We start from the raw sequence: 27787 nt of genomic DNA, 5'->3' as shown, positions 1-27787 counted from the left end.
TGATGTCTATTGAGAGATAAATATTGGCCCCAGAACATCGGTGATAACTCCCCTACTCTTCTTCAAAATTGTGACACAGGATCTTTTACATCCACCTGAGAGCAGACCCGACTTCAGTTTAACATCTCATCTAAAGGACGGCACCTCCGACAGAGTGGCACTCCCTCAGCACTGCGCTGCAGTGTCAGCCTAGATTTTGTGTTCAAGTCTCTCGAGTGAGACTTCAAACCACTACCTTCTGACTCAGAGGCGAGAGTGCTACCCACTGAGCCATGGGTGACTTACACACACACACAGGAGGGGAGAGTGGAAAAAAACACATTCCCATATTTGAACCAAAGCTCACCTGTGGGACCCACCAACTGAATCATGTCTACATCCACCCTTGGCACTTTGTCCTCCCACCCAATATAATTCTCAAAAGTTACTCTATTAATAAAAAATATTAATTTTGGGGCTGGAAATTCCCAAACGACACAGCATCACAAACTTAAAAATTTTGTCTCAAATCGTCCTTTCCCAGCCCAGCGGCAGTGAAGCTGATTTCCAGATCCCAGCTGCTGCACAGGTTGCACCAATAGTAATGGCGGCTGCAAAAACCCACAAGCCCCCGCGCCCCAGAAAGCTCTCCGCGCTGAGTTGTGGCGGGCACTGCGCATGCGCCCCCTGGCCCCGCCCACAGCCACGCGGCCCCCACCGCGGATGCTCAGCGCACACCTCGCCTGAGAGCCCGGATCACCCGCGGAAAGTGAGTTTTATGAGGGGTTTTTTTATATAAATAGCGGAGTGAAGCGCGGGCGGAGAGGTAAATAAAAATAAAATACAAACCGGAGCGGCCCGGGCACCGAGCGGAGCGGATTGAGCGGCTGCAGCACGGGGTCTCCTGCAGGGAGCGGGACTGGGTCACGTGATCCACGTCACGGCAGTGACTGACGTGAGCTTAGACCAATAGAGGTGGAGTGGGCGGGGCTTGGAGGACTGAGGAGGCGGCGGGTCTTCCAACCAATCGAGGGGCCCAAGGGGCGGGACTTCCGTCAGTTGAGGCCTCAGGCACAGAATCCGAGACTGGTGACATCACAGAGGGAGGTCCCTCGGCCCGTGCCGGCTCCCTGCCAGAGCATCTCAGGGAGTCCCAGTCCCCGCAATTGTCTCTCCTTCACACCCTGATCCCACTCCCTTCTCAACACCACAATTGTCTCTCCTTCACACCCTGATCCCACTCCCTTCTCAACACCACAATTGTCTCTCCTTCACACCCTGATCCCACTCCTTCTCAACACCACAATTGTCTCCCCTTCACACCCTGATCCCACTCCCTTCTCAACACCGCAATTGTCTCTCCTTCACACCCTGATCCCACTCCCTTCTCAACACCGCAATTGTCTCTCCTTCACACCCTGATCCCACTCCCTTCTCAACACCACAATTGTCTCTCCTTCACACCCTGATCCCACTCCTTTCTCAACACCACAATTGTCTCCCCTTCACACCCTGATCCCACTCCTTTCTCAACACCACAATTGAGTCTGCCTCCACCACCCGTTCCGGCCGTGCATTCCACATCCTAACCACTCGCTGCATAAAAAAGTGTTTTCATACGCTGCCTTTCGTTCCTTTGCCAATCACCCTAACTCTGTGTCCTCTGGTTCTTCACCCTTCGGCCAATGGAAACAGTTTCTCTCTACCTACTCTGTGCAGACCCCTCATGATTTTGAACAGCTCTATCAAATCTCCTCTCAATTTTCTCTGCTCCAAGGAGAACCCCAGCTTTTCCATTCTATCCACATAACTGAAGTCCCTCATCCCTATAATCATTCTCCTTAGTCTTTTCTGCACCCTTTTGCAATTTTCTCCATTTAAATAATAACTTGTTCTTTGATTTTTTTTCTGCCAAAGTGCATCACCTCAAACTTTCCAACATTATGCTCCATCTGCCTAAATTTTTCCCACTCACTTAGCCTGTCTATGTCCTTTTGCAGGTTTTTTTGTACTCCTCACACATTGCTTTTCCTCCCATCTTTGTATCATCAGCAAACTTGGCTACGTTACACTCAGTCCCTTCTTCCAAGTCGTTAATATAGATTGTAAATAGTTGGGGTCCCAGCACTGATCCCTGCAGCACTCCATTAGTTAGTTATTGTTTGCCAACCAGAGAATGAACCACTTATCCCAACTCTCCATTTTCTGTTAGTTAGCCAATCCTCTATCCATGCTAATATATTACCCCCAACCCTGTGAGCTTTTATCTTGTGCAGTAACCTTTTATGTGGCACCTTGTCAAATGCCTTCTGGAAGTCCAAATACACCACATCCACTAGTTTCTCTTTATTCACCCTGTTTGTTACATCCTGAAAGAATTCCAGCAAATTTGTCAAACATGACTTCCCCTTCATAAATCCATGCTGACTCTGCCTGACCGAATTATACTTTTCTAACTATCCTGCTACTGCTTTAATATTGGACTCCAACATTTTCCCAACCACAGATGTTAGGCTAACTGGTCTATGGTTTCTTGCTTTTTGTCTGCCTCCTTGTTTACAGTTTTCCAATCTGCTGTGACCTTCCCAGAATCCAGGGAGTTTTGGTAAATTACAACCAATGCATCCACAATCCCTGCCGCTACTTCTCTTAAGACTCTCGGATGCAAACAATCAGGTCCAGGGGATTTATCCACTTTTAGTCCCATTATCTTACTGAGTACTATCTCCTTAGTGATTGTGTTAAGTTCCTCATTGCATAACTTACTTGGTTTTGTACTCTATACTGCTGTTCATAAAGCCAAGGCTCCATATGCTTTAACAGATTGATCAGCTGATCCTGTCACCCTCCCAGATTTGTGTACATACACATGTTTCTGCATCCCCTTTAAATTGTACCATTTAGTTTAAAATGCCTACCCTTTTACTTCCTTCCAAAATGCATCACTTTACATTCTCTGCATTAAATTATCATCATCTTGGCAGGCCCTCAAGCGAGGATGACTTGCTTCCATGAGAGTTCACAGATGTTTCAATAAAAGACCCGATGTTCCAGTCCTGAACTCCAGTTGAGGGGTTGCAGGATGCCTGTGCGTGAATTTTTTTAACGTGTGGGGACCGTTGCACATCAGCCACCACACAAGCTTGACAGAGCAAGGTCTTTATCCGTGGCAACGATTAACCAGGATGACTGGAGACATGCTCTGCTGCACGGAACCAGTGCACACACATATCGCAGTGTGGGCAGGTCCCTGCTGCCCCTGGTCACTCAGCTCTTCTGGGCCCATACCCTCATTCGCTGCAACTCCGCCACGATGTTCGAGGGCCCGGTGCTCCAGCTCTATTTATAGTCCCGACCTGCGGTGGTGTTCTCACACAGGTCGGGGCGGCCCACGATTATATCTACCATGTGTCTGCCCATTTCACCAGTCTATGTCTGTTCACCAGTCTGTTCCTGTCCTATTACTGTTAAATGATTCTCCTTTACCCACGCTCGCTGACCAGTCACCATTTCTCCTGTGACGGTTTAAAGGTAAGTTGTGTTGGGTGTGAGTCTGCGGCCTGTAAATGCTGCCCCCTTCTCTCACAGCCTGGAACAGCAGTTTACAAAAGCCCTCACTGAGTCCAGGATAGAAATTCACAACATTCTCTCCTCCTGGGTCCTGGCCCAGGGAAAGGCCGCGCATGCGCCCTGCTGCCCCCTCAGCCGACCAAGATGGCGGCCGTTGCCGGGGGCCTGTCACCGGGAGAAAGCCCCGCAGCTGCCCCCCGCCCAGTGAAAGGCCGGAGCCCCACAGCGGGTGTGTGTGAGGCGGATAATGCGGAGTGTTGTCTCTCGGGCGGGACGGCGGGGCCTGGGCCTGCACTCGGTGTGTGTGAAGCCCGCGGCCCCCCGGGGTTTATTAACCCGCTCCCTCCCTCCGCCCATCTCTCAGCCGCTGCCTCAGACACAGCCGCCCCACTGCGCATGCTCAGCTCACGCTGCCCGGGTGATTGACGGCGGCTTCGGGCCAATAGGAAGAGCAGGGGCGGGGCTGGAGGACCGAGCGGGCGGTTGTCCTCCAACCAATCGGAGTGTGCGAGGGGCGGGCGTTGCGGCCACCATTTCCCCCCCCCAGTGGGCGGGGCTGAGCCCGGATCTCTCGCACTGAGCATGCGCGGGTGGCGGCGGCGACTGTTGGTGGAGCCCGGATGATGTGGGACACGAGACGGTGGGTTGTCAGCGCGGGGCAGGAATTGGAGCCGCGAGTGGGGCTTGTGAGTGACATAAACACCTGGTGTAGGGCCCAGGGCCCAATAACAGGCCAGAGGCTGAGCCCGGGGTTGTCCCGCCCGCCCGCGGGGACAGGCCCGGATCAGCGGGGTCACCGGCCGCCATGGTGGGCGCTTCATGGCGCATGCGCGGCCACCTTGTTGCAGGAACCAGGACATTCAGTAACTGAGTATTTATCCAATTCACTTTTGAAAGTTACTATTGAATCTGCTTCCACCACCCTGTCAGGCTGTGCATTCCAGATCGCAACAACTCGCTGCTTATACAATGTTTCCTCATGTCGCCTCTGCTCCTTTTGCCAATCACCTGAACTCTGTGTCCTCAGGTTACTGACCTTTCTGCCTCTGGAAACTGTTTCTCCTTTTTTAGTCTATTAAAACCATTCATGATTTTGAACACTCTATCAAATCTCCTCTTAACCTTTTCTGCTCCAAGGAGAATAACCGCAGCTTCTCCGGTATCGCCACATAACTGAAGTCCTTCATCCTTCATACTGTTCTAGTAAATCGCATCTGCATTCTCTCTAAGGTGCAGACATCCTTCTGAAAGTGTGGTGCCCACAATTTAACACAATGCGCCAGCTGAGGCCTAACCAGTTTAGCATAACTAAACATCAAATGCTGATATTTGTGTGATGGGGTTTAGACGGGCGAGGTTTATCCAGTCAGTTGGATGTGAGCTGAAACATGTGCATTTGGAGCGGAGAGTCAAAGACACTCTGTGTAACCGGGCACAGACACTCTGCACAGCCCACACATCACTTGTTTCCCACTTGGCCCAAAAGGAATATATTAACTGCAACAATTTATTTGATTTGACTTTAAATAGTTTTCTTTATAAATTTAATCATGCTTCTCTAATTTTATTTCTTAACTCAGATTCACAGCCTCATTTCATTTCTTCCTCTGAGCCCCTCAACTTCAACTGGCAGCGGAATGTTGGCGAGTGGTGATTGATTTCCCTGGGAACCAACAGGAAGAGAGCTCAGAGGCCGGAGGGCCCAGGGAGCAGCATGTTCTGCAACCAATCATGGAGCTTGAGGGGTGGATCCTGAGTCGGCCTGTCAGGTGAGTCAGTGAAAACCCTTGTTAAATAATTTATCTTTTAAAAGTTAAATCGAGATTCAGACACTTCAGTGCCAAGTGGACCAGGTGTTTACACGTCATTCATTTCCCTCATGTCACTGTTAGTTAAAGGGACAGAGATTGATATCCCCTCATTATGCAACTTTAGTTGTTAAACAAAAATCCTTCCTGTTAATAGTGAGTCACATTCTGCACTGGGGGAGATGGCTGGTGGCTTCAGCCTTTAAAAATTCTCCTCCTCTTGTTCAAATCTCTGCAAGGCCTCGTCCCTCCCTATCTCTGTCACCTCCTCCAGCCCACCAACCTTCTTAATAAGGAGAACCAATTTTCAGTGTCAGAAGGGCCGGTAACCAGAGGACACGGATTTAAGGTGATTGGCAACATAGCCAGAACCAATATCCTCATGGTGGGGTTTGGTAGTGTGGTTGAGGAGGGTTTAAATTATTTGGCAGGAGGATGGGAACCTGAGAATGGATTCAGAAGGGAGCGAAGCAAAGCTGAAATTGAAAATCAAAAAAGTATAAAGTGAATTTGGAATACAGAGGAAACGAGGGCTATAAAATAGACAACAAGGCAGTTTGGCAGTGCTTAAAGGTATATACTTCAATGCAAGGAGTTATGGGTATAAGGCAGATGAGCTGAGAGCACAGATCGACACGGGGGAGTATAATATTATAACTAGTACTGAGACATGGCTGAAAGGGCAAGTATGGCAGCTCAACATTCCTGGTTACAGGGTTTTCAGTCAGGATAGAGAGGGGGTAAAAATGGAAGGGGGTGGTCGCAGTATTGATTAAAGAAACAATTAAAGCTGAGAGGAGGGATGATATGTCAGAAGGATCATCAACTGAGGCCACATGGGAGAACTGAAGAACAAAAAAGGGGCAATCACACTGCTGGGGATGTATTATAGACCCCCGAACAGTCAGAGGGAGACAGAAGAGCAAATATGTAGACACATTTCTGACAGGTGCAAAAACAATAGGGCAGTAATAGGGATTTCAACTGCCCTAATATTAACTGGGATAGAATTAGTGTGAATGGTATAGAGAGTGCGGAATTTCTAAAATGCATTCAGGAGAACTTTTTAGCCAGTATGTAACAAGTCCAACAAGAGAGGGGTTGGTTCTGGACTTTGTTTTAGGGAATGAAGCTGGGCAGGTGGAAGGGGTATCAGTGGGAGAGCATTTTGGTGGTAGTGATCATAATTCAGTTGGATTTAGGGTAGTTATGGAAAAGGACAAAGATAGACCAGGAATAATCCCCAAAGGCAGTCCCTCGGAATCGAGGAAGACTTGCTTCCACTCCCAAAGTGAGTTATTTGATGGCTGAACAGTCCGATATGAGAGCCACAGACCCCACAGAGGGAAGTGGTGGGTGGGGCTGGTTTGCCGCGCGCTCCTTCCGCTTGACCTCTTCACGCTCTTTGCGTTGAGACTCGAAGAGCTCCTGTCCTCCCAGGGAATTTGCAGGATCTTGCGGAGACATCGTTGGTGGTATTTCTCCAGCGACTTGAGGTGTCTACTGTACATGGTCCATGTCTATGAGCCATACAGGAGGGCGGGTATTACTACAGCCCTGTAGACCATGAGCTTGGTGGTAGGTTTGAGGGCCTGGTCTTCAAACACTCTTTTCCTCAGACGGCCAAAGGCTGCACTGGCGCACTGGAGGCGGTGTTGAATCTCCGCATCAATGTCTGCCTTTATTGATAAGAGGCTCCCGAGATATGGGAAATGGTCCACGCTGTCGAGGGCCGTGCATCTTGATGATTGGAGGGCAGTGCTGTGCAGCGGGGACAGGCTGGTGGAGGACCTTTGTCTTACGGATGTTAAATGCAAGGCCCATGCTTTCATATGCCTCAGTGAATACATTGACTATATCCTGGAGTTCAGCTTCAGAATGTGCCCAGACGCAGGCATTGTCCACATACAGCAGTGCCACAACAGAGGTTGGGGTGATCTTTGACCTGGCCTGGAGGTGGTGTAAGTTAAACAGCTTCCCACTGGTTCTGTAGTTTAGTCCCACTCCAGCAGGGAGCTTGTTGATTGTGAGGTGGAGCATGGCAGCGAGGAAGATTGAGAAGAGTGTGGAGCGATAACGCAGCCTTGTTTGACCCCGGTCCGGACATGAATTGGGTCTGTAATGGATTCGTTGATAAGGATCACGGCCTGCATGTCATCGTGAAGCAGGCGAAGGATGTTGACAAACTTTTGGGGGCATCCGAAAGGGGGGGAGGACGCTCCATCGACCCTCACGGTTAACAGTGTCAAAGGCCTTTGTAAGATCGAGAAAGGCCATGTATAAGGGCTGGTGCTGCTCCCTGCATTTTTCCTGCAAAGATCATGTCCGTTGTGCCCCGTAGGGAACGAAATCCACATTGTCATTCCGGGAGGTGCTCCTCGGCCACAGGGAGAAGTAGATTGAGGAGAACTCTAGCAACAACTTTCCCAGTGGCTGATAGCAGGGAGATTCCCCTGTAGTTGCCCCAGTCGGATTTGTCCCCTTTTTAAAAAAAAAAGAATGGTCACAATCACTGCATCTCTGAGATCTCCCAGCATGCTCTCCCTCCAGATGAGAGAAATGAGGTCATGTATCCGCGCCAACAGTGCCTCTCCGCCATACTTTAGCGCCTCAGCAGGGATTCCATCCGCACCCGTAGCCTTGTTGTTCTTGAGCTGTTTTATGGCTTTGCCTACCTCGTGCGACGTTGGAGTTTCCCCGAGTTGGTGGCGGGTCGCATGCTGCGGGATGGAGTCGAGAATACTCAAGTCAAGGGGCAGAGTCTTGATTGAGGAGATCTTCAAAGTGCTCCTTCCATCGGGCCCTGACAGCCTCGGTGTCCTTGATGAGTGTTTCCCCGTTCTTGGCCAGGAGTGGGGTAGGGCCTTGGGAGTTTGGACCATAGGTGGCCTTGACTGCCGTGAAGAATCCTCGCATACCGTGACTATCGGCCAGTTGTTGTATCTCCTGTGCTTTCTCCATCCACCACCTGTTCTTTAGGTCCTGAGTTTTTTGTTGGACCTGAGCCTTGAGCCATCTGTAATGTTGTTTTGCAGCTCCCGAGTTATTTGTTGCTTGAGGCTCAGAAATGCTTTGTGCTTGCAATCTATTAGTTCTTCGATCTCCTGATCATTTTCATCAAACCAGTCCTGATGTTTTCTAGTTGAGTGACCAAGTGTCTCTTCACAGGCACTGGTTATAGAGACCTGGAGGACAGACCAAGCGCTGTGGGCATTCAGCATGTCAGGGTCATCAAGGCACGCCAGATTGGCTGTGAGGCGCTGGCTGTATAGGGCTCTCTTAGCTGGGTCTCTGTATACCCTGGCATTAAGGGACAGGATGCATCTTCATTTAGAAAAACATGGATTAATCAAGGACAGTCAGCATGGATTTGTTCAGGGAAGGTCGGGTCTGACTCACTTCATTGAATTTTTTGTGGCGGTAACAAAGAGGGTTGATGAGGGTAGTGCGTTTGTTGTAGTGCATATGGATTTTAGCAAGGCATTTGATGGTCCCACATGGCAGACTGGTCACGAAAGTAAAAGCCCATGGGATCCAGGACAAAGTGGCAAGTTGGATCCAAAATTGACTCAGTGGCAGGAAGCAAAGGGTAATGGTCGATGGGTGTTTTTATAACGGGAAGGCTGTATTCAGTGGGGTTCCACAGGGCTCAGTACTAGGTTCCTTGCTTTTTGTGGTATATATCAATGATTTAGACTTAAATGTAGGGGATATGATTAAGAACCCTGCAGATGATGCTAAAATCGGCTGTGTGGTTGATAATGAAGAAGAAAGCTGTCGGCTGCAGGAAGGTATGAATGAACTGATCAGGTGGGCTGAACAGTGACAAATGGAATTCAAACTGGAGAAGTGTGAGGTAATACATTTGGGGAGGGCGAACAAGGCAAGGTAATACACATTAAATGGTAGGACACTGAGAAGTGTAGAGTAACAAAGGGACCTTGGAGGGCATGTCCACAAATCCCTCAAGGTAGCAGGACAGGTAGATAAGGTGGTTAAGAAGGCATACGGAATACTTGCCTTTATTAGCCGCGGCATAGAATACAAGAGCAGGAAGGTTATGCTTGAACTGTATAAAACACTAGTTTGGCCACAGCTGGAGTACTGCGTGCAGTTCTGGTCACCACATTACAGGAAAGATGTGATTGCACTGGAGAGGGTACAGAGGAGATTTACGAGGATGTTGCCTGAACTGGAGAATTTTAGCTATGAGGAAAGATTGGATAGGCTGGGGTTGTTTTCTTTGGAACAGAGGAGGCTGAGGGGAGACTTAATTGAGGTGTATAAAATTATGAGGGGCCTAGTTGGAGTGGATAGGAAGGACCTATTCCCCTTAGCAGAGGGTCAACAACCAGAGGGCGTAGATTTAAAGTGGTAGCAGGTTTAGAGGGTGGTGGGGGTCTGGAACCCACTGCCTGAAAGGATGGTAGAGGCAGAAACCCTCGTTGCATTTAAAACGAACTTGGATATGCATTTGAAGTGCCGTGACCTACAAGGCCATGGACCAAGAGCTGAAAAGTGGGATATGGCTTGATAGCTCTTTGTCGGCCGGCACGGACACGATGGGCTGGAATGGCTTCATTCAATTCTGTAAACTTCTGTGGTTCTATGATCCTGTTCGTACAGTGATGACGGTTGTAAATTATGAGAAATATAGAAGATTAAAGGGTGATCTAATTGAGGTGTTTAAGATTAAAGGAGTTGATAGGGTGGATGGAGAGAAATGATTTCCTCTGGTGGAGGAGTCCACAACAAGGGGTCACAACCTTAAAATCAGAGCCAGGCCGTTCAGGGTGAGGTCAGGAAGCACTTCCTCACACAAATGCTGATTGGCTGTTTCTGTTGATTGGAGAGTCTAGAACTAGGGATCACAGTCTCAGGATAACGGACGGCCATTTAGGACTGAGATGAGGAGAAATGTCTTCACTCAAAGGGTTGTGAGTCTTTAGAAGTCTCTGCCCCAAAGAGCTGTGGATGCTCAGTCATTGAGTGTATTCAGGGCTGAGATCGATAGATGTTTGGACACTAAAGAAATCAAGGGATACGGGGATAGTGCGGGAAAGTGGAGCTGAGGTAGAAGATCAGCCATGATCTTATTGAATGATGCAGCAGGCTCGAGGGACTGTTTAACCTACTCCTGCTCCTATTTCTTATGCTCTTAAAGTCTAGTGAAAATCTGGAACTCTGTTCCCCATAAAACGGAGGCTGGGGGCCAATTGAAAATTCTAAAACTGAGATTGATAGATTCTCCTTAGGCAACAGTATTAATGGCGATGGAACCAAGGCAGGTAGACAGAGTTAAAATACTGATCAGCCACAATCTCATTGAATGGCAGGACAGGCTCAAGGGGCTGAATGGTCTATTCCTGTTCCTATGTTCCTACTTACAGTGATGACTTTTGTACACAGCTTTTACAGGGGATTAGAAGGGGAGGATATGCAGACAGGATTAAACCTGGGCCCCTCCTGTTCCTATGACTCAGTCACACTGAACGTTACCTTTACCCACTGAGCCATTGGGAGGAGGGTCCAGTGACCCTGCTGGAAAATGCCTATGTGAGGCCTCAGGTGAGGACAGTGGAATAGCCTGTCGACACTCACTGTCGATGTTCATACATGGAGATTGGGCACATGGGTCACATATTGGAGAGAAACTGGTGAGTGTAGAACTGAACCCAGCCAGAGTCAGCACCTTCAGGGGAGTAGAGGGAGGGGAACCAGTGAGTGTAGAACTGAACCCAGTCAGAGTCAGCACCTTCAGGGGAGGAGAGGGAGGGGAACCAGTGAGTGTAGAACTGAACCCAGCCAGAGTCAGCACCTTCAGGGTAGGAGAGGAGAGAAGGATAAAATAGTAGGAATTTGTGCAATGTGCCTTGTGCCTTGCTCTCTCCCTGGATCCTGAAACTACAGCACTCACTCTTCCCCTCCTGAAGTCTACAGGCTCTAAAACTGAAGCTTGGTGGCCCTCAGTCCCGACTCCTTGATTTACCTCCCCTTCTCTCCTCCTCTTTCCCCCTTGGTTATGTTCCACACGCTGTGCCTTGGGCCTTCCCCAGGGATTCTCGGTATGAACAGGGGGATGTGTGTTGAGACAGGATGTCCCAGCTCTCCACCTTTAAAGGGACAAGGTGAGGACCAGCTTGGCTGAATGGCCCTGCTTTATGACATCACTGCAGTGCTTAGCAACCAACTTCCCTGAGCCCTGCTCATTATGGGCTGGGTTTAACGTTTGATGGGACAGTGTAGAAGGAGCTTTACTCTGTATCTAACCCGTGCTGTACCAGCCCTGGGAGTGTTTGATGGGACAGTGTAGAAGGAGCTTTACTCCGTATCTAACCCGTGCTGTACCTGCCCTGGAAGTCATTTAGAACATAAGAAATAGAAGCAGGAGTAGGCCATTTGGTCCTTTGAGCCTGCTCCGCCATTCAATATCTTGGCTGATCTGATCATGGACTCAGCTCCACTTCCCTGCCTGCTCCCCATAACCCTTTATTCCCTTATCGCTCAAAAATCTGTCTATTTCCGCCTTTAATATATTCAATGACCCAGCTGCCACAGCTCTCTGAGGCAGAGAATTCCATGGATTTATAACCCTCTGAGAGAAGAAATTTCTCCTCATCTCAGTTTTAAAAGGGCAGCCCCTTATTCTTAGTCTACGTCTCCTAGTTTTAGTTTCCCCTAATGAATGGAAGTATCCTCTCTGCATCTACCTTGTCGAGCCCCCTCATTATCTTATAAGTTTCAATAAGATCACCTCTCATTCTTCTGAACTCCAGTGAGTTGAGGCCCAACCTACTCAACCTATCCTCATAAGTCAACCCCCTAATCTCTGGAATCAACCTGGTGAACCTTCTTTGAACAGCCTCCAAAGCAAGTATATCCTTCCTTAAATACAGAGACCAAAACATATGAAGGTTAAAATCACCCATGATTATTGCCGTTCCTTTTTTACAAGTCTCCATTATTTCTTGATTGATACTCCATCCAATCGTGTAGCTACTGTTAGGGGCCTATAGACTACGTCCACCAGTGACTTTTTCCCTTTATTATTCCTTATCACCACCCAAACTGATTCAACCTCTTGATCCTCTGAGCCAATATCGTTTCTCACTAACTCACTGATCCCATCCTTTATTAACAGTGCAACCAGAACTCCTTTTCCTTTCTGTCTGTCCTCCCGAATTGTCAAATACCCCTGAATATTTTGTTCCCAGTCCTGGTCACCTTGCAACCATGACTCTGTAATGGCTATCAGATCTATTTGTGCCATCAACTCATCTATTTTGTTACGAATACTACGTGCATTTAGACAAAGAGCTTTTCAATTTATTTTACCCTTTTGTCTTGCTTGTTTCCTCTGACTTCAAATTCACTTTCTACTTGTTTGATGGGACAGTATAGAGGGAGCTTTACTCTGTATCTAACCTGTGCTGTACCTGGTCTGGGTATGTTTGATGGGACAGTGTAGAGGGAGCTTTACTCTGTACCTGACCAGAACATGTTTCAGACACACACTCGGTGTTCAGAATGCCCAAAGAATACAGTGTCGACGTGAACCCAGCCAGAGTCAGCACCTTCAGGGGAGGGGAGGGAGGGGAAGCAGTGAGTGTAGAACTGAATCCAGCCAGAGTCAGCACCTTCGGGGAAGGAAAAAAACAGCGAGAAGAAAGAAATGATGGAGGTGGTGCGATGGGTTTGGGTTTCAGCTCCGGGAGGAGGGAGAGAGTGTGGGATGGGGATTTACAGCTTTGGGGGAACAAGAGAGGAAAGAATGTTCCATAGAAACTAGAATTGTCTGTTCTGAATTTCTATCCTGCCCTTACAGTAGTGAGTTTTGTAAACTCCTTTTACAGGGTGTTAGAAGGGGAGGATTCACAGACGGGGAATTGGAACCAAACATCACGTCAAGATCTGACAGAGTCACTCGATGCATCAGAACCTAAATATCATCGGCCTTTGAATGTGGATGGAGAAATGTTTGTCTGTTCTGTCTGTGGGAATAGATTTCAAACATCAGTGTGACTGGAAAAGCATCGAGACACACACACCCGAGTGAGAGTGTTACAGTGCACTGACTGTGGAAAGAGCTTTAACCAGTTACACAGCCTCAAAAAACATCGCACCATTCACAGTGGGGAGAAACCGTACACGTGTTCTGTGTGTGGACGAGGCTTCAATTGATCGTTCAACCTGGAGAGACACAAGGACATCCACACAATGGAGAAACCATGGGAATGTGGGGACTGTGGGAAGGGATTCAGTTACCTGCCTGAGCTGGAAATTCATCGATGCAGTCACACTGGAGAGAGGCCATTCACCTGCTCTGATTGTGGGAAGGGATTCATTAATTCATCCCACCTGAAGACACACCAGCGAGTTCACACTGGGGAGAGACCTTTTAAATGTTCGGACTGCGGGAAATGCTTTAAAAGTTCCAGGCCCCTGGGACGCCATAAACTTTTAAATATTCTGACTGTGAGAAGAGCTTTAAAACCAAAACTGAGCTGCTGATACATCAACGAGTTCACACAGGGGAGAGACCGTTCACCTGTTCCGTGTGTGGGAAGGGATTCTCTGTGTCATCACAGCTCACTATGCACCTCCTTATTCACACCAATAAGAGGTCTTTTAAATGTTCTGACTGTGAGCAGAGCTTTAAAAGCAGAAATAGTTTGATGATGCACCAACGTATCCACACCGGGGAGAGACCGTTCACCTGCTCCGTGTGTGGGAAGGGATTCAGTGATTCATCCGCCCTGCTGACACACCAGCGAGTTCACACTGGGGAGAGGCCATTCACCTGCTCTGACTGTGGGAAGGGATTCACTACATCATCCGACCTGCTGAAACACCAGCGAGTTCACAAGTGACTGCAGGGTTTGTAATCTGCTGTGAATCACATTGGGACTGAACCGTGTTCATTCTGACAATCGGGCTGTGTTTCCCCTGTAACTGGGCTGGAGTTTAATTTTCTGGATATCTGACAAATAAATCAGCTTTGGTTCCAACACACAGTGTGTCCATTCCTTGATTTCTCCAATATAAGAGAATAATTGTTGTCCTGTTTCCAACTGTTCCTTTTTTGGAACTTTTCTCCTTCATTTAACAAAGACCTGTCCTTATGTAGCACTTCACATGACCTCAGGATGTCCCAAAGTGCTTTAGAGCCAATGAAGTACAACAACACTGTTATAGAGAAAGATTCTCCCCTCGGGCAAAGGCACTTGTAGCATAGATGTTAGAACGAAAGATGTAATTGTAGTATTAAATGCGTGTGTAAAATGTATAAAGATGGCTACTTGTGGTTTAGTAAAGCCCCAAGGGATTTCAGCCAGCATAAAGAGGCTGCATTCTTAGTTACTGATAACGGCTGTTTTCTCACACAGGGATACACATGAGCTCTGCAGATGTCCCTAATCAACGGGCTAATAGGCCACAGATGAGACGTCCCGGTCCATGTTAGAACAATACGACTCTGTAACAGGACTAAGATAAGGAGACTGCCCAAAGACAGCACCCAAGGACAGTAAGATAAGGGTTGGGGGGGGTGCCCAGACCATGTCACAAGACCATGAATAATCCTTAGTAACATATGAGACAATCACGCAGTCACATAATGGTTAGAGACTAGCAGTCACATAATGGTTAGAGACTACTTCTATTGGTCTGTTACCCTTAGCAACACATGAGGCAATCACGCAGTCACCTAATGTTTAGAGACCACTTCTATTGGTCGATTTGAATCTATATGTAATCTATAATGAATATGATTGGATAGTGTCGGGCCAAAATTGGCTGATGTAACTGTAGTAAACTGTTGTAAAACATATAAAAATCCATGAAACCCTTTGTTCGGCAGAGAGAGATACCTGGACCCACCAGTTGCTTCATCTCCCCGCCGGCGTAATAAACCGTTGTGATGTATGGACCGACCCGGAGTGACGAGTGATTCTTGGAAGGTACATTCGCGCTAACAACTCCAAAGTACATTTGAAGTGCATTCACTGTTGTAGTATAGGAAATGCAGCAGATGATTTGCACACAGCAAGCTGCCATGAACAGCAATGGCCAGATAATCTGTTTGAATGATATTGGTTGAGAGCTGATGGGGCCTTGGTTGAACAACTCATCTGAAAGATGGCAACACTGACAGTGCAGCAATCCTATGCTGTACCTGCCCTGGTAGTATTTGATGGGACAGTGTACAGGGAGCTTTACTCTGTATCTAACCCGTGTTGTACCTGACTGGAGAGTGTTTCAGGCAGACACTTGGTGCTCAGAATACACTATTTCATGGCAGTGACATCCATCACCTCGATGAGAACAAAATTTAACCCAAAGATAAGAGAAAACCATCAGTTCCTCCCCGGACACAGATCCAGAGGGACAGTGAGTTTCCCGAACATTGTTGTACAGTGTGTTCAATAGTTCCTCCCTGGGTCTGAGCCTTTTGGTGATGATTTGAATTTGATGCCCTCGAATTACTGACTCATCGACTGGTGGAAATAGTTTATCCTCATTTACCTGATCAAATTTTGAACCGCTCCTTCAGATCTCCAATTCCCCTTTGTTCGAATGAAAAGAGCCCCAGTTTCTCCAATCTCCCCTGATAACTAAAGCCTTTCTTCCCTGGTATCATCTCAGTGAATCTCTCTGCACCCTCTCCATGGCCTCGACATCCTTCCTGGTGTAAGATCCCCAAAACCTGACACAATATTCGAACTGCAGCCTAACCAATGATTTGTGCAGGTTTACATGACCTCTGCCCTTTTGTACTCCACACCCCTATTTATAAAACCTAGGATCCCATATGCTGTTTAACCACTTTATCAACTTGTCCTCTGACTTTTAAAGATTTGTCCAACTGAAACCCTTGTAGATTTTAAACATATTAACATAGCATGGCTAAAACACAGACATAAACTGGCTGATATAATGTGCATCATGGGAGAGAGAAGTTTAGTCTGAGTTAGAAACTCAAACAATCGATTCACTGCAGACAGGTTGCCATGGCAACACTGATAAGACTTTCCATTCACTGAACCCACTGTTGGAATCTGTAATCAGATCAGGGGAAAGAACAGGGTTTGTCTGTTAGTAACCACAATGTAAGCTTAAACCAGACTGCGGAACGCAATAGATTAGATTATAATGTGTGATGTTTATACCTATAATTGTGAAACTATAAAAAATAACAACTAACATCGTGCAGGGGAGTTTAAGGATAATGACAAAATTAGTGAAGAAAAGTAACTGCTGGGAACCAGGGAAAATGTCCTTGTAAATCACAGATTAGAGAAGTTCCAGCGGTCTTTTGTCGCTTCCTGCCCAAACCCAACAGCGAAGCCAAAGAAGAGTCCGGTGCCAGAGGTGGATCAGTGCAGGGTATAAAAGTGAGGGGAGACTGATGTAAGAGGGCAGTCGGGACTGGAGACACCGGAGATCAAGCTAAGGGCATCAGCGGGCTGACCTGGTGTCAGTTACTGTGGACACGCGGGGCTTGTATCTTTACTCTGATGTGGTAGAACACAGAGAATCTGGTCAAATTATAGTTCTTAAGATATTAAAGTTGCTGATAATCATTGAATATATTTAAGGTGGAGATAGACAGAGTTTTGAAAGATAAGGGAGTGAAGGATTATGGGGAGCGGGCAGGGAAGTGGAGTTGAGGCCAGGATCAGATCAGCCATGATCTTATTGAATGGCAGAGCGGACTCGAGGGGCCAGATGGCCTACTCCTGCTCCTATTTCTTGTGTTCTAACACTAGACTCTCGATCCTTAACAAGACAAGGAATTAGCTAGAATCTTACAACCCTAAATCTCTCTGCTCCTTTACTCCATTGAAAGTTTTACCATTTAATGTACATTTCCTCCCTTTTTCTTCCTCCCAAAATCTATCGCAGCACATTTCTCTGCATTAAATTTCATTTCACATCTACCTGCCCCAATTACTAACCTGTGTATTGACAATGAAGGCACTTAAATTCCTCTTCATAGTTGGCTATGGGCCCTTTTTGGCATTCCCTGGAGTTTTTGATCATGTGCCCCATATACCCAAGCCCAGATGACAGAATAGCCAAACTCCCAGGCCTTAGCCATAACCCCTAAACCCAATCCTAGTTCCCAGACTAACAATAAACACTAAAACTAATCCCAAACCTTAACAGAGAATCCAATTTACCAAAAAGAAGAAACCAGAATAGAAAAAAACATACTCTTAATTAGAATAATTTAAAACAACGAAAATAACTAAACCGAACTCCAGACCCTAACTCTCATAAACCTAAACCTTGTAACCTTTAAATCTAGCCCAGCCCCAAAACCTAACCCTAACTCCAAACCCCAACCCACATAAACCTAAACCTAAAACTTGTAAACACAGAACCCCAGCCCCAAAACCAAACCCTAACCCAAGACCCTAACCCCACTAAAATCTAACCCCAACATAAAACATAACAGTTCAGACCCCAACCCTAACTCTAGATCCTAAACCCCAGAAACCGAAACCTGAACAGCCCACACCACAGCTCCCAAACCCAATCCTACCCCAGGCCATAGACCCCAAGACTGAACCCTAACCTAAAACATATTAATGCAGACCCTAACCCCAAGACCTAACTCTAAATGCCCCTTAATCAACTCCCAGCCCTTCCCTCCTCCTCCTCAAGGAAACAGGAACTAAACAGAACTGTGTGTAAAACAGAGGCCTAAACCGCCCTCCCCTGGGCAGACCAGGAAACAGAAGGGTGTACAACAATCAGGGACAACAGACGACGTAGGGAACCAAACCGGGAATAAAACAAAACACTGGATTGAACGAAGACAGTAATAACAAAAACATTGCAGAACTATCCTCCAAACTATAGCAAAACTAAAAAAAAAAAGTACAAAACAAAACATTTTAATTTAAAAAAAAAATTATTTATTAAAATCAAAAAACAAAAATTTACAGGAAGTAAGGGGAGAATGGGATAAAAAATTTAAAATAAATGAACAAACTGTCAGTAAATCAAAACATTAGACCCCCACAAAAAACCCCAAACCACAGACATTCAACCAGGTGAGTCATCACATTACACACAAACACGAACAAAAAGGGAGCAGAGCTCCACATTTGTACCTAACAAACAGGGAGGACCACTGAGCACACAGACAACACACCAGGAGTATAAACACAAACCATAACACCAGACAAAGCACACAATTAACAGCTCATCACTGAGAGGGGGGAGGTTTAAATAGTTTCTTTCCCAGCCCTTCTCGTTCCGACTGACCTGGTGGAAGGTAGGGAGCTCTAAACCCTCCATAACCTCTCACTGTAAGGTTATCAATCTGATACCCTCTGACCCTTGAACTCTCCCCCCTGACCCATTTGCTTTTCCTGGTCTCTGATGAAACCTCAGTAAGGGTGAAACATTAGGCCTATCAACTACAATCAACCACCAAGATGATGGATCATGAAGTGAGTATAAATCTGCGCCCCCCCCGAAAAACCCCACCTTACTTTTCTCCCCCGGCCCTTGGGAGACTTCTTCCTCACTCTCTCCACACTCCCAAACAACGGTGCTGGTTTTTTTCTTTTTAAAAAAGCTGATCTCTCATTTCTCTTCGTTCTTAACAAAAAATGTTCTCCGTACCAGCTCTAATTGTACTGCTATTTAGAACTAGTAGGATAAGTGCTTTCTCTGCTCCCACCTCCCCGCACTCCCCCACAACCCTACCCAACAGAACACTATTGCCATCGAACCACTACGTGCACACACACCTAGAGTCTCATTGCCGAGAGCATGCAGAAATCAAGCGCAGGCAGCAGAAGGAGCGTGCGGAAAACCAGTCCCACCTGTGACAGAGACTGTAATTCTCTTATTGGACTGTTCATCATAGGCAGTCCCTTGGAATTGAGGAAGACTTTCTTCCACTCGTAAAATGAGTCCTTAGGTGGCTGAACAGTCCATTACGAGAACCACAGTCCCTGTCACAGGTGGGAGAGATAGTCATTGAGTGAAAGGGTCGGTGGGACAGGTTTGCCGCACGTTCTTTCCGCTGTCTGCACGCTCTCAGCGATGAGACTCGAGGTGCTCAGTGCCCTCCCGGATGCACTTCCTCCACTTAGAGCGGTCTTTGGCCAGGGACTCCCAGGTGTCGGTGGGGATGTTGCACTTTATCAGGGAGGCTTTGAGGGTGTCCTTGTAATGTTTCCCCTGCCCACCTTTAGCTTGTTTGCCGTGAAGGACTTCCGAGTAGAGCGCTTGCTTTGGGAGTCTCGTGTCGGGCATGCGGACAATGTGGCCTGCCCAGCGGAGCTGATCGAGTGTGGTCAGTGCTTCAATGCTGGGGATGTTGGCCTGGTCGAGGACACTAACATTGATGTGTCTGTCCTCCCAGAGGATTTGTAGGATCTTGCAGATCCTCGACTATTCAGTCAACTGAGAATTCACTTTGATGATGACACACACAGGATTTAAGAAAATAAATTAAAAAAACAATCAAAGGAAAGAGTGTTTCCTAAATTCTCCCTCCTCCTCCCCCCACATGATCCTCCAACTCGGCAAGGACCCTGATCGACCCGCTAAGACCATAAAAGGACATAACCCCCCCTTCCCCATCCTGCAACTGAATGACTCATTAAAACAACCCTCACCCAAAAACAGACAGTTAAAATAAATAAAAAAATAACAAAAAACTACTAACATTTAAAATTTTAAAAATAAAAATCAGCACATCAAAGTACATAAATCAATCTTCCTGAAAGAAGGTAATAGCGACTTAAAATCAAGCACCTTCAAAATCCAGAGACCAATCCCTTCCCCGGGAACAACAAGACCTCTGCTCCAACCCGCCCCCTTGGCCGCAGCTTAAATCCAATCCGAGGCTTTTAATCATCTCTAGGCCCAAAAATAACCAACAACGAATTGACCTGATTACTCAATCCCTAAAAGCCACAAAAATTAGAGACCACAACCCACACCACCTAACCCTGACCCCCCGCCCCCCCCACACACACAATCTAACTGAGACCTCCCAACACAACCTAACCGTGACCACCCCCCACACTCAATCTAACCGATAACCGCCCCCCCCCCACACAATCTAACCGTGAGTCCCCCCCACACAAACAACCAAATCGAAACCCCTCCCACGCACAACCTAACCGAGACACCGCCACACACAATCTAACCGTGAGTCCCCCCCACACAACCTAACTAAGATCCCCCCCACCCACACAGCGTAATCGCGATCTCCCCACACAACCTAACCAAGACCCCCTCCACACAACCTAAACGAGACTCCCCCCCCACCCACCCCACACACACAACCTAACCGAGACCTCCCCGCACACACACAATCTAACCAAGACCCCTCCCCACACACACAACCTAACCAAGACCCCTCCCCACACACACAACCTAACCAAGACCCCCCCCACACACACCTGTGTCCCCCCCCATAGAAACTAACCAAGACATATCCTCATACACACAACCTAACCGTGACCCCCCCATACACACAACGTAACCGTGACCCTCCCACACACACAACCTAACCGTGACCCCCCCATACACACAACGTAACCGTGACCCTCCCACACACACAATCTAACCAAGACCCCCCCCACACACACAACCTAACTTGTCCCCCCCACATACAAACTAACCAAGACCTACCCTCATACACACAACCGAACCGAGACCCTCCCACATAACATAACAGAGACCACCCTCTACTCAACCTAACCGAGACCTCATCACACAACCTGACTGTGACCCCCCTCACAACCTAACCGAGACTCCCCCACACACAACCTAACCGAGACCCCCCCACACACAACCTAACCGAGACTCCCCCACACACAACCTAACCGAGACTCCCCCACACTCAACCTAACCGAGACCCCCCCACACACAACCTAACCGAGACCCCCCCCCTCACAACCTAACCGCGTACCCCCCACACACAACCTAACCGAGAACCGCCCACACACAACCTAACCATGACCCTTCCCCACACACACAACCTAACCGAGACCTTGCAGCAAGATACAATTGCAGAAAAACAAAAATAATTGTTTTTCAAAAATATTAAATCGGAGATCCCAGCAAAACAAACGGAGGTCATCATCATCATCATCGGCAGTCCCTCAGAATCGAGGAAGACTTATTCCACTCTAAAAGTGATTTCTCAGGTGACTGAACAGTCCAGTACGAGAACCACAGACTCTCTCACAGGTGGGACAGAGAGTCGTTGAGGGAAAGGGTGGGTGGGACTGGTTTGCCACACGCTCTTTCCACTGCCTGCGATTGATTTCTGCTTGCTCTCAGTGATGAGACTCGAGGTGCTCAGCGCTCTCCAGGATGCACTTGCTCCACTTGGGGCGTTCTTTGGGCAGGGACTCCCAGATGTCAGAGGGGATGTTGCATTTTATCAAGGAAACCTTGAGGGTGTTCTTGTAATGTTTCCTCTGCCCACCTTTGGCTCGTTTGCCGTGAAGGAGTTCCGAATAGAGTGCTTGCCTTGGGAGTCTTGTGTCTGGCATGCGAACTATGCGGCCTGCCCAGTGGAGCCGATCGAGTGTGGTCAGTGCTTCAATGTTGTGAATGTTGGCCTGGTCGACAACGCTAATGTTGGTGCATCTGTCCTCCCAGGGGATTTGTAGGTTCTTGCGGAGACATCTTTGGTGGTATTTCTCCAGCGATTTGAGGTGTCTACTGTACATGGTCCATGTCTCTGAGCCATACAGGAGGGTGGGTATTACTACAACCCTGTAGACCATGAGTTTGGTGGCAGATTTGAGGGTCTGATCTTCGAACACTCTTTTCCTCAGCCACTGTTCGCTCCAAATAAATAAACAACGGACCTACTCTCCACAACCAAAAAACGTTAGCACACCCACCAAATCCCTCCCGCCCTCCCCACCCATGTAACCGAAACTTAATCCACAAATTCACAAATGTTTAAATGAATAAAATGGGAAGACACAGACTCAGGGACACGCGGCTCCATGCTGTGACCAATCAGCATTCTGCCCAACAGCAGCAACAAGCCTCCGTTTCCAATAGGCAGGTTCCACAGGATCTTTGAACAGCTTAAATATAACAATAATTCCCCAATTAATATCCCTAACTTAAAACACTGGTAATAATATTATTAATAAATCCAAAAAATACAATTGGCTTACTTATAATTAATAAGTTCCCTAACTCCACAAATATCAATTGAATACATAGTAAGGAACTAACATTCCACTCAATAACTAATTTTAACTGACAAACCCAACCCCCTCCCCTCAAAAATAACCCTTCCTAAACCAACACCCCCCAAAGAGGGACTGTATATTAATACAATCCAATCTTCATCAATGTAATCTCTTGGTTAATTTCAATTTACCATCAATTTAATTATTAATAAAACACTTCCATAAAAGTTCCAAAGGAACATTACCCCACTGTGCCAAACAACAAAGGCCCTAACCCTAGAAATAGAATGGTACACCAGTATCCAGAATAAAATTAGAACAAGGCGTCAGTGTCCAGAATGACACACAAAGCCACAGCAACTCTGATACAGCAAGTAATGGACAGGAGAATACCCAAACAACTAAAACGAGAAAGCTAGAACAGAATGTATATTACCCATATTAACCCCACCCTAGATTTAATCTATATACAGAGCATTGCATCAGTGTCCAGGACGACACACAAAGCACAGTGGTCCAGACACAATAAACAGATGGCATCAGAGAATCCAATTTACCAAAAAAGAAACTAGAACCTAAAGGATCATACTCTTAATCAAAATAATTCAAAATAATGAAAATAACTAAAGAGGATAAATGAAGGAACAAGGGCAAGAAAGGCTGAGTAGTAAACTCCAGAAAACGTGAGCCGATCAAAAGTGGCAGTAAGGAATGCAAAATTCCAAAGGGGCGTTACCCCACTGTCCGAAACACCAACAACAAGCTCAAAAAACACTAACAGATTTGTCAAGTATAATTTCCCCTTCATAAATCCGTGTTGATTCTGCCCAGTCCTGTTATTACTTCCGAAGTGCCCTGTTACCACGTGCTTAATAATCGATTCTAGCATTTTCTCTACCACTGATTTCATGGCTACCGGTACTGCACGGCTTAGATACAGAGTAAATCTCACTCCATCCTGTCCCAAACACTACCAGGGTTGATAGAGTAAACCGCAGACTACATTATCCTAGGGCACATACAGCATGGGTTAGATACAGAATAAAGCTCCCTCTACCCTGCCTCAAATACTCCCAGGGCACGTACAGCACGGGTCAGATACAGAGCAATCCCCAACCACTGACTAGACCACGCCCACTGACTGCTTAACCAGAAGGCAATGCAGCTCAGCAAGAACAGGGGTGACGGGTGAGCTTGACTTGTTGCGAGTTAGGGCATGGGCAGCCGAGTTTTGGATCAACACTAGTTTATGTAGGGTTGAATGTGGGAGGAGTACTTTGGAATAGTCATTCCAGAGGTAACAAAGGCATGGATGAGGGCTTCAGCAGTGGATGAGCTAAGGCAATAGTGTAGACGGGCGATGTGTTAGAGGTGGACATAAGCAATCTTAGTTATGCTACAGATATATGGTCACAAACTTATTTCAAGGTCAAGTATAACACCAAGGTTGCGAACAGTCTGGTTCAGCATCAGACAGAAGCTGGGGAGAGGATGGAGTCAATGGCTAGGGAACGGAGATTGTGACAATGACAATTACAAATATTAGAATATTTCACAGGCTATCAAATGCAAAATGTGCGGATGAGTTCTTTAAATTAAATTGGTTCCAAAAACGGGTTAACTGATACAGAAATAACGGATTTCAAATCTTATGCAAGATAGTTCAATAAAGAGGTTGTTCAAAGGATTGCAGCTGAGTTTAAAGTGAAACACTGCAGTTAAGTCTACTACAACCACAAGTCATGTACTCAAACGGAACAACTTTGAGGTTTGATATGATAGAAGGCGAACTAGGTGAGAAGTGATATAAGTTAGAGTAAGAAAAAGCCCTAAAATGGAACAGTGGGTAACAGAACATCAACTAGTCTCCTCTGATTATAGAGAAATCAAATATTCGACACACTGTGTTTGAAACAAATCTGATTTATTCAATATTTATACCGGATATTAATCTCCAGCCCACATATAGGGGTTATTGAGAGCATCAGAAACAAAGTCTTACTGCCAGAATGAACATGGTTCAGTGACCAATGCAATCTCAATAAATCATGTTCCATTCAATAACATGGGCTTTGAATGGCGATATCTTTACCCAGCATTCTCTGCGGGGAGAATGTGTCTCACCTGGACTACAGGAGCTCAGTGCGCAGGCGCTGGTCCTGGCTGGGTTTGGAGCATGCGCGGTGCCTGTAATGGCGGAGGAGACACGTTTTGGACAGGCGCCTCAGAGTTGTGTTTTTCAGCGGGACGGAGCGGAGTAATGGACCAGCGGGGAGCCGGGGCGACTTCATAAACAACCGGTGCCCGCCGCAAACCCGGAATAAGAACCAGAATATCGCCGGTTGTAGTTTCGGGGCTTTCTCCCGGTCACAGGCCCAGGCTAACGGCGGCCATGTTTGTACAGGAAGGCCGGTTCTGCGCTCTGGCATCTTGGTTTAGTGAGTAGCAAGGCGCATGCGCAGCCATCTTGGTGCAGGAACAAAGTGAGTGATGTCAATGTCTGTGGAACAGAACCCAGCCAGAGTCAGCACCTTCGGGGGAGGAGAGGGAGGGGAACCAGTGAGTGTAGAACTGAACCCAGCCAGAGTCAGCACCTTCAGGAGAGGAGAGGGGAACCAGTGAGTGTAGAACTGACCCCAGCCAGAATCAGCACACTCAGTGGAGGGGAACCAGTGAGTGTAGAACTGAACTCAGCCAGAGTCCACTTCTTTTGGAGAAGGAAGTGTACCAGTGAGTGTAGACCTGAACCCAGCCAGTATCAGTACATTCTGGGGAGGAGAGGGATGGGAACCAGTGAGTGTAGAACTGAACCCAGCCTGAATTGGTGGTGAAAACTGGGTGTGGAGGAGAAACTGTCTAGAAATTTGCGATGGTTTGGATTTCAGCACAGCAGGAGGGACAATGTGTGGGACAGGGATTTACAGCTTTGTAAAAACGAGAGAGGAAAACATTTTCCATGGAAACTAGATGTGTCTATTCTGAATTTCTGTCTTGTACTGACAGTGATGAGTTTTGTTATCTCCTTTTACAGCGTATTAGGTGGTGAGATTTTCAGACAGGAAACACAAACCAAACATCGCATCAAGATCTGACAGGGGCAGTTGATTCATCAGGAGCTGAATATCATCGGTCTTTGAAAGTGGAAGGAGAAATGTTTGACTGTTCTGTCTGTGGGAAAAGATTTCAATTATCATCCTGACTGGAAAGGTACCGAGACACACACACCCGAGTGAGTGTTCCAGTGCACTGACTGTGGAAAGAGCTCTAACCAGTTACACAGCCTGAAAAAACATCGCACCATTCAAAGCACAGAGAAACTGTAAACGTGTTGTGTGAGTGGGCGAGGCTTCAACTGATTGTCGAACCATGGATAGTCACAAGGATACCTGCACCACGGAGAAACCGTGGAAATGTGATGTCTGTGGGAAGGTATTCAGATCACCATCTGAGCTGGAAATGCATCGACGCTGTCACACTGGGGAGAGGCCTTTCACCTGCTCTGAGTGTGGGAAGGGATTCACTGCATCATCCAACCTGCTGACACACCGGCGAGTTCACACCGGGGAGAGGCCATTCACCTGCTCTGAGTGTGGGAAGGGATTCACTGCATCATTCAACCTGCTGAAACACCAACGTGTTCACACTGGGGAGAGACCGTTCACCTGCTCTCAGTGTGGGAAGCGATTCACTGAGCAATCCAACCTACTGAAACACCAGCGAGTTCACACTGGGGAGAGGCCATTCACCTGCTCTGAGTGTGGGAAGGGATTCACTCAGTCATCCACCCTGCTGACACACCAGCGAGTTCACACTGGGGAGAGGCCGTTCACCTGCTCTGAGTGTGGGAAGCGATTCACTCGGTCATCCCACCTGCTGACACACCAGCGAGTTCACAAATGACTGCAGGGGTTGGCATCTGCTGTTATTACTGCTGTTAATCACATCCCGACTGAACCATGTTCATTCTGACATTTGGGGTTTGTTTCTGCCGATGTTAATAACCCTATAACTGGGCTGGACTTTAATATTCTGGATATATTGCTGATTGTGTTCTCGGGACTGCAGTGTCCATTTAAGAAATGCTGTGTGTTATCTTTCCCCTTAATTCAGCAACTCTCAACAGAAATTTAGTTTGCAATTAAATTATGAACTTTTACTTTAATTCTAAATTGATCTTTGGTACAAAATCTACAATTGTGTCAAAGTTTCCACTGAATAAAATCTCCAATTAAAAAGATCTTGCTGACAATTCTTACTGACTTGCACATTACACACAGTGGTCCCTCCATTATCCACAAGAAGGGGAATGGGAATTAGTGGGGAATCAATGTCCCTAAATGTTGCTCCTCCCGTCTGGTGTAGCAATCCCCTTGGCACGGGAATGGAGACAAATCCAGACCAAAACTGTGCGCAGTACTCCAGGTGTGGTCTTACCAACGCCCTGTACAGTTGTAGCAGGACTTCCCTACTTTTATACTCCATCCCCCTTGCAATAAAGGCCAGCATTCCATTTGCCTTCCTGATTACTTGCTGTACCTGCATGCAAACTTTTTGAGTTTCATGTACAAGAACCTCCAGATCCCTCTGTACTACAGCATTTTGTAATTGTCCCCATTTAAATAATTATTTGCTTTTTTATTTTTCCAACCAAAAGGGATAACCTGACATTTTACCACATTATAGTCCATCTGCCAGATTTTTGCCCACTCACTGAGCCTATCTATGTCACCTTGTAGATTCTTTGCGTCCTTCTCACAACCTATCTTTGTATCATCAACAAATTTGACTATGTTACACTCAGTCCCTTCAGCCAAGTTATTTATATTAGTTGTAAATAGTTGAGTCCCCAGCACTGATCCCTGCGGCACCCCTCTAGTTACAGTTTGCCAAGCTGAAAATGATCCATTTATCCTGACTCTCTGTTAGTTTTCTGTTAGTTTGCCAATCATCTATCCATGCTGATATATTACCCCCAACCCTGTGAACTCTGAGTTTGTGAAGTAACCTTTTGTGTGGCACCATATGGAATGCTTTCTGGAAATCCAAATATATAACATCAACTGGTTCTCCTTTATCCACTTTGCTTGTTACATCCTCAAATAATTCCAGGAAATTTGTCAAACATGATTTCCCTTTCATGAAACCATGCTGACTCTGCTTGACTGCAATATAATTTGCTAAATGTCCTGCTATTACTTCCTTAATGATGGACTCCAGTATTTTCCGAATGACAGA

At 46.9% G+C, this 27787-nt stretch overlaps 2 protein-coding genes across 15 annotated transcripts in view; one reads left to right on the top strand and one right to left on the bottom strand.

Moving 5' to 3' along the window:
- The window catches only part of LOC139249357 (zinc finger protein 3-like), a 46045-nt gene extending 45128 nt beyond the window's left edge, over positions 1 to 917 (bottom strand). Inside the window, exon 1 of one of the 2 annotated variants that reach the window (XM_070872344.1) lies at positions 829 to 917. The gene's annotated coding sequence lies outside the window, so the exon portion shown is untranslated. The remainder of the gene's footprint in view (positions 1 to 828) is intronic. The other variant, XM_070872347.1, reaches the window with a different exon arrangement.
- On the top strand, positions 674 to 26787 carry LOC139249363 (zinc finger protein 664-like). Of its 13 annotated transcripts, none has more exons than XM_070872356.1 (5): positions 675 to 748; positions 5130 to 5318; positions 13211 to 14234; positions 15217 to 15316; positions 25584 to 26787. In XM_070872356.1, the coding sequence occupies exon 5, from the start codon at positions 25919 to 25921 to the stop codon at positions 26450 to 26452; it is 534 nt and encodes a 177-aa protein (XP_070728457.1). In that variant the 5' UTR covers positions 675 to 748; positions 5130 to 5318; positions 13211 to 14234; positions 15217 to 15316; positions 25584 to 25918; the 3' UTR covers positions 26453 to 26787. The 13 variants fall into 13 exon arrangements, 11 of the variants coding, with proteins under 11 accessions (XP_070728465.1, XP_070728457.1, XP_070728462.1 ...); XM_070872359.1 differs by lacking the exon at positions 675 to 748 and adding an exon at positions 3691 to 3778; XM_070872357.1 differs by lacking the exon at positions 675 to 748 and adding an exon at positions 4128 to 4189.
- The last annotated feature ends 1000 nt before the right edge of the window (positions 26788 to 27787 follow it).

The sequence above is a fragment of the Pristiophorus japonicus genome, unplaced genomic scaffold (genome assembly GCF_044704955.1).
Source record: "Pristiophorus japonicus isolate sPriJap1 unplaced genomic scaffold, sPriJap1.hap1 HAP1_SCAFFOLD_308, whole genome shotgun sequence".
Taxonomy (NCBI): Eukaryota; Metazoa; Chordata; class Chondrichthyes; family Pristiophoridae; genus Pristiophorus; species Pristiophorus japonicus.
This window is presented reverse-complemented; position numbering and strand designations above follow the sequence as displayed.